This window comes from Nyctibius grandis, chromosome 26 (assembly GCF_013368605.1).
Source record: "Nyctibius grandis isolate bNycGra1 chromosome 26, bNycGra1.pri, whole genome shotgun sequence".
Lineage (NCBI taxonomy): Eukaryota > Metazoa > Chordata > Aves > Nyctibiiformes > Nyctibiidae > Nyctibius > Nyctibius grandis.
This window is the reverse complement of record NC_090683.1, coordinates 6,636,995-6,643,767: the sequence shown is the minus strand read 5'-3', so window position 1 is coordinate 6,643,767 and position 6,773 is coordinate 6,636,995. Positions and strand designations below refer to the sequence as shown.

The 6,773-nt window shown below is 43.4% G+C and overlaps 1 protein-coding gene across 1 annotated transcript; it reads left to right on the top strand.

Moving 5' to 3' along the window:
• The first annotated feature begins 1,061 nt into the window (after window positions 1–1,061).
• LOC137673895 (keratin, type I cytoskeletal 13-like) lies at window positions 1,062–6,773 on the top strand. The gene is made up of 9 exons (XM_068418953.1): window positions 1,062–1,709; window positions 2,317–2,399; window positions 2,966–3,122; window positions 3,521–3,682; window positions 4,006–4,135; window positions 4,341–4,563; window positions 5,135–5,451; window positions 5,764–5,865; window positions 6,748–6,773. The coding sequence occupies exons 1-9, from the start codon at window positions 1,062–1,064 to the stop codon at window positions 6,771–6,773; spliced, it is 1,848 nt and encodes a 615-aa protein (XP_068275054.1).

The following is a 6,773-nucleotide window of genomic DNA, read 5'->3' as shown; positions in this document are numbered from 1 at the left end:
AAGCAGGAACTTAACCTTTCTCCTCCGAGTAAGTATGTTTGTATTTGCACTGCGGAAGAAAACCATCCTGACTGAAACGTTGAAATCCCTTCAGGAGCGAGAATATTACCTCTCATATCCACAGACACGTCAAGAGAGTCTACCCCAGCGCCAGGATGCTTTCCCAGGTCTCTTGACCGTCCTGTAACTCCATTTGGTCTGAGCACATGAAGAGTTATTCCCTGCAACAACCTGTCACACTTCCTTTCCTTACAGTCTTACACAGAGCTATTTTCCAGTTGTTGTCCTACAATTTTTCATAATTAAATTGTTTATAAAAACATAATTGTAAATGTGTTTGGAATAAATTGCTGACACGTATGGCATTTCCCAATGTTCACTAAGTTTTTATGAGAAATTACAAAGATGTCAGAGTGGTTCAGTGCACCTACAAAATACATCCCATGATACGTTTTCAAAAGGCACAAAGCAATGAAGGACTGAAAATAAGGAGCATGCAGCATGAGATAACCACAAACCAGAAGCTATTAAAATATCACTTAAGTATAAAAAAGTCAGCTGGGATTCCTTGACAAATATCTGAAAGGGGAAAGAGCATGAGGAATGACTACGTTAAAAGAGAGAGCGTTACATTCATTTCTGTCCCATATTATGACAGTTTATTGTTGTGCTGAAAGAGATGTGAACAGGATGAGGTGAGTGGGATGAGTTTTAATTCATATGACTGTTAAGTCAGTGGACTAGATCACAGAACAGATCTCCCTAATTCAGGGCCACCCAAGAGAAATTACATGTTTTGTATTAATAAACAAACGGTCATGAACACTTAGAGTATGGGTTAAGCTTCCTGACACTCTCAAACATCTCCCTTTGGCAAATTACCCTTGGCAGGAAAACTACGGCTTGCAAATGCACATGGAAAGAAGGTACTGCCTTAGCCGGTGCCACCCAGTGTCTCGGGTATAAATGCAGACCAGGCAGGCTGGAAGTTGGAGCTATGATTCCAGACCAACTGTAAGACCAGCTTTGAGTTTTGATCTGAGTCATTCGCTGCTGCCACTATGAGCTGTGGCTCCAAGCAGACCTCTAAAAGCTGCCTGCGAGGGAGCAGTGGTGGCAGTGCTGGCAGTGCTGGCAGTGGTGGCGGTGGTCAGTATTCCTCTGCCTCCTCAAGAAGAATCATTTCTAGGACCAGTGGTGGTGCCAGGATTTCTGGCAGCAGTTGTGGCGGAGGAAGCTCCAGGAGCATCTCTGGTGGGGGAGCTAGCGGTGGGAGTTATGGGAAGATCAGGCGCAGCAGTTATGGAGGAGGAATGAGTGGTGGTTATTATGGAGGGGGAATGAGCGGTGGTGGTTATGGAGGGGGCATGGGCTGTGGCATCACGGGAGTAGGCTTTGGATCAGGTGGGAGTGGGTTCAGTGGTGGTTATGGAGGAAGCTTTGGTGGAGGTGGTGCTGGTTTCAGTGGTGGCAGCTTTGGCAGTGGTGGCTTTCATGGATGGAATGTGGGAATCCTCTCCAACGATGAAAAGCTGACCATGCAGAGCCTTAATGAACGCCTGGCTTCTTACCTGGACACGGTCAGACATTTGGAACTGGAAAATGCTCAGCTTGAACAATTGATCAGGGAGTGGTACCAGAAGCAAGGTCCTACTGGTACAAAGGACTACAGCCACTATTATGGAACAATTGAAGACCTTCAAAAGCAGGTAGGATGTTCTTTGTCAGAGAAGCTGACAGACTTTTTGTAATTGAGTACAATGTTGGAGGCGTGGATACTTCTGAACTCACTAAGTGCCTCTCTGAAAGTGCCTCTTGCGCTTGAAATTCTGCCTTCTGTGTGTGTGCATCCAACTGTTCCAACTAGAGGTAGAGAAACAATGCACACCCCTTACAGCACACCCCACAGACTGATCGTTGGCGGTGACTGCAGCCTCTCCGAATGCCTGTAGCGGATTTTAGAGCATAGGAAAATGGTGACAATTACCCTCTGGGATGTGCACTGCCCGACGGTCGAGTACAGCCCTTGGCCCGCGGGCACTGAACGTGAGATGATAGAGCTGTGGCAGTGACACCAAGGCTCTTGACAGGACTTGTGTACAAAAGAGTTTTTGCCCTTCTGAGGCTGTTTTCACCCAGGTACCTCTGTGTTTTGCAGTGTAGATGACCTTTCCAGGCCTCTGTAGGTGGGAAATGCTGTTCCCCTCAGACACCTGGGAATTATAACAAGAAGATCACATTCATATTTCTGTCCCTTGTGCAAAACTGAGAGATTCACAGGGAAAATTTTCCTCAGCAGATCATCTTCTCTTCTAGCTTGTGACTGCGGCTGTGGAAACCCACAGGGTGCTTTTGGACCTGGATAACACGAGGATGACTGCGGAAGACTTCAGGATAAAGTAAATATATATTCCTCTTTTCCAGGCACTGACTTCCTTTCTCCTACTTTCCTCAACTTAGTTTCATAAATTAACTCAATAAACAAGTATCAATCCCCAGAGACTAGGGTTCCTCTGGTTCCATGGCAGCACAACTGAAATAATTTGTAAGACTTCAAAATTCTTCATTATTTCTGTAACGATCAATGGGAATTCTCCCTATAGCTGTGGAGTCAAGCCTTAAAAAAGCTTTCTTTTTAAGGAAAGAAAAATCATAATTATCTCTCACTGAAAGCCAGATGAAGCAGATATATGAAACCTGCACAAAGTCTACAGTAAGAAGAGACAATGAGAAATACACAGAATACATTTTAATATTAAAGCTTAATATTAATATTAAACTTTAAGTACTGGCTGCTGATTTCATAATTCTGCTGGTTGAGAGATGCTATGTGCTATGAAGTACAGAAACAAAAGCAGACACAGAGATACTGGAATATGTGAACTTTTTTCATAAATAAAGTCAGCAGGAGAAGGACTGAGAACCCAAGACCGGGGCTGACCTTTCTGCTCTGTCCTTGGCGCAGGTACGAGACGGAGTATGGTCTGCGGCAGAATGTGGAGGCTGACATTAACAGCCTGCGACCCATGTTGGATAATCTGACTCTGAACAGGTCTGACCTGGAAATGCAATTTGAGAGTCTAAAGGAGGAGATGATTGACCTCAAGAAGAACCATGAGGAGGTAAGAGCCAGCGCCTTGAAACGCAAATTGCAGTGGGCAAGAAGAACGCTTACGGTATCGGAGACGGGGGCAGGTTTCGCAGGTAACTCCTCTGCACTAAAGTCTTCCCTTTCCCTGCTCTCCTAATGTGCGGCAGCTCAGCAAGGGGTCTCCTGAGACGGGCTGACCGCCAAGCCCAGGCTGCTCCAGGGCACCTCTGGGCACAGCCCCTCTCAACAAGCAGGGACTGGGAAGTCAAGGCCAAATAATCGCAACAAGAAAAAACCCAAACATACATATATATGTTGTTGAAAGGATGCAGCATGGTTTATGACGTCAGAGCAAGTTAACTGACTTCAAACCTCTTTCACAAAGTAATTTCACCATTTTTGTTTATTTGCCTTGGTTTTTCTCTGCAGGAAATGAAATCGCTGCAAACACAGTCCAGTAGTGATGTGAATGTGGAGGTGAATGCTGCTCCAGGAGAGGATCTGCTGAAAAAACTGAATGATATGAGACAAGAATATGAAAATATTATTCAGAAAAACCGTGAAGAGGTTGAAAGGTGGTATGAAATCAAGGTAAATGGTTACCATTTGAATGTTCGCATTACAAAAGCAAAACAATGCCAACTTTTGGTAAGAACTTCCTGTAGATGAATGATGCTTTGAACGACAACATCGATTGTTTTTAGGATATAATGGTAGAATCCCTTTGATTAAAACAAAGGAAATCCCCGTGGGCCTGAACTGCACTGGCAGAGCCGTATAAGCAAGTTTAAAGAGCCCCCATGTTACAAGCGGCCTTGCTTCAACTTGTGTTGCCAGATGCTTCCATGATAAACTACCATGCTGACAGTGTAAGTAAAACTCAAAAACTGCAATTCTGTGTATTAATTTTTTAGATGGAGGAAGTGAGTCAACAAGTCCACTCAAGCGGCCAGGAAGTGGAATCGAGCAACCAGCAGATCTCTGTGCTGAGACGTGACTATCAGAGCCTGGAAATTGAGCTGCAGTCACAAATGAGCATGGTAGGTAACGATGGCTTCTGATCCCCTGATATGCAAAGAACATGTGGGTTGCTGGAATGACAGGAGATCAGCTGTAGCTGGCACTCCCTTTAATGAAGATGCCTGGTGCATCTGACACCATGGAACATTTTTCTCATTTGGGGCACAAGAATGATCGAATCCTGCCACATTCCCATGAACACTGTGCTTTGTGTTCCCTTTGCAGGGAGACTCTCTGCAATCCAACTTGGAAGACACGGAACGTCGCTATAACATGCAGCTGCAGCAGATCCAGGGTCTGATCGGCCCCTTGGAGGAGGAGCTGGCCAGCATCCGCTGTGAGATGGAGAGTCAGAATGAAGAGTACAAGATGCTCCTGGGCATCAAGACCCGCCTGGAACAGGAGATTGCTCAGTACCGGGCACTGCTTGAGGAAGGGCAGCATGATATTAGGTATGTACACTCAGATTAATTAATGTGCCATCTTTGCCAACAGGTGAAGATGAAAGTAGCAATATTTATATTAGGAACCAGTGCAACTAATTCATTGTCAACATATGTGCTACACTCACAAGAATTCATATGGAATCTAAATCTTAGCTGGCAGTGTACAAAGCTGTATTATTCTATACTTACTATGAACTGGACAAAAACATTCAGAAAAGTATTTAGAACTATAATTTGCCATTTATTTTCCTAAGTACAATCAGGAAGTTATATACAAAAATGAAAGGTAAGCAAGAAAGTAACTGTCTTTTATAAATAGTCAAGGTACATATTTTGAAAGACTTCTAAAGCCATCCATTATCTTTCTTTTTCTTCTTCTGTGCAGATCAGTTAATTTGTCCTTAATTAGGATAGTTTAAAACCAGTTCTCTAGAACATGTTTCACACAATAGCACTTTCTCAGTCATACGAAGAGCTCAGAGGGAGTCAGGCAGTGGCCTCGATATAGCCGATAGGATGCCAGACCCTGGTCATGTTGCTATAAATCTTATACATACATGCCCTTTCCTCCTCCCAGCATCTCACAGGGAGGAGCTGGTGGTGGATCTTCAGAAGGAGGAGGTCATGGAGGAACTGGCTGGTCTTCTGGAAGAGGAAGTAGTGGAGGAAGAAGTAATTGGTCCTCAGGTGGAGGAAGCAGTGGAGGAAGCATTGGAGGATCCTATGGAAAAGCTTCCTCTTCCGGAGGTGGAGGAGGAGGGAGTGGAGGAAGAACAGGAGGTGGAGCATGTGGTAAAACTTCAGGTGGAGGAGGTGGCAGTGGTGGAGGAGGAGGGGGCAAATCCTGCCTCTCCCACTCTTCATCCCACTCTGGCAACTCTTGTGAAAGCCAAGGTAAAAATTAGAATAAAAGAGTGCATCCTCCTATGCAATGTTCTCTCTGAACAGCAGGAAAGGATACGACAACTTCCTTCCTTAGTAGGAAATCTGGAGACATTTTGGGTTTTTTTTCCAGTCATGTTTTAAGTCCACTCTGACATTTGTTTTTATACAGTAATCTAAAAACAGTTAAAATAGAGTAAAATAGTTGGAACACTCAAGAAATTTAAAATATAAGGGGTATTAGCTGCTAAATCCTGAAGTAGCAAAAGATGGGGAGTGACCAAAAAGTCTTCTCCATGTCTGATCTCATGGCTGTCGTTCCAGCAGGTGCTGAAAACATGAAGCTCTGCCTGGAAGGGAATAAAACACTGGAGAGAGGAGCAACAATGGAGGAAGTGTCTGAAGCCATAAAAACAATGAGACTGGGTAAGGCTCCAGGTCCTGAGAGCATCTCAGACAAAGGCCTGAAAATGTTGAAAATGAACAGGAAGTTACGATTTTTAGAAAGCTTCTGATTAAAAAAGATGGAAAAACATCCTGCTTTGAGGCTTCCATTTGTTCCTTCCTATCAAGGAAGTAACAGGGATGTTAATCTGAGTGAAGGATGTCGTCTGTCTCACAAACATACTGCTTCTGTCACAGACTGACGGTTGGGCATGAAAGTATTGGCTGTAGAGCAAAAGGCCTGAAGCCATTAATACAGAAAGTAAGAATACTGCACAGCCTCTCTTGATGCTGAACACAAAGGCAGTGAATTCAGAAGGCTTTTGTGTAATGAGTAAGATTTTTTTGTAAGGTTTGATGTAGATGAGATCTAGTTTTTAAAAATTAATAGGCTTTGCAAACTCCTCCGTAAAAGTTTACCCCTTTGATCAAACATCCTATCTGACTTGCAACAGTCCTACGTATACTAATGCTTGGTAGGCAAGATTAAAATATATTATGTGCCATCCGCCTTTAACGTATAAAAATTTGTTGTAAATACCCATGCACACAGAAATACACATTCTAAGTTCATCTGTATTTGATTTATACTGCTACATTCACTCTAAATTTTAAGAGTGATTTCATTTACTCAGTTGAGAATAGAAGCAGGTCCGTGTACTTAATATGATAAAGCTGCAAACACACATACTTGTACAAATATTAAGCCTGACACTGTTCTAACCTTTCCAGAATGCTGGGGAAAAGAGTCTAGTCCCCTGCGAACTGCACAGTCTATAATTATGAAGTAACAAAAAGATCTAAAACGCTGAATGAGATAACACTTCTTCAAAGAAATTCTTGCTTCCCTTCATCTTTCAACAGGGAGTTTTAGAAGGTCTGAGGAGTGA

Coding starts and splice junctions, on each gene's coding strand:
- LOC137673895 (XM_068418953.1), top strand. CDS start 1,062: ATGAGCTGTGGCTCCAAGCAGACCTCTAAAAGCTGCCTGCGAGGGAGC. Junction 2,400..2,965: donor GCGGAAGACTTCAGGATAAA/GTAAATATATAT, acceptor TCCTTGGCGCAG/GTACGAGACGGAGTATGGTC. Junction 5,452..5,763: donor CAACTCTTGTGAAAGCCAAG/GTAAAAATTAGA, acceptor CTGTCGTTCCAG/CAGGTGCTGAAAACATGAAG.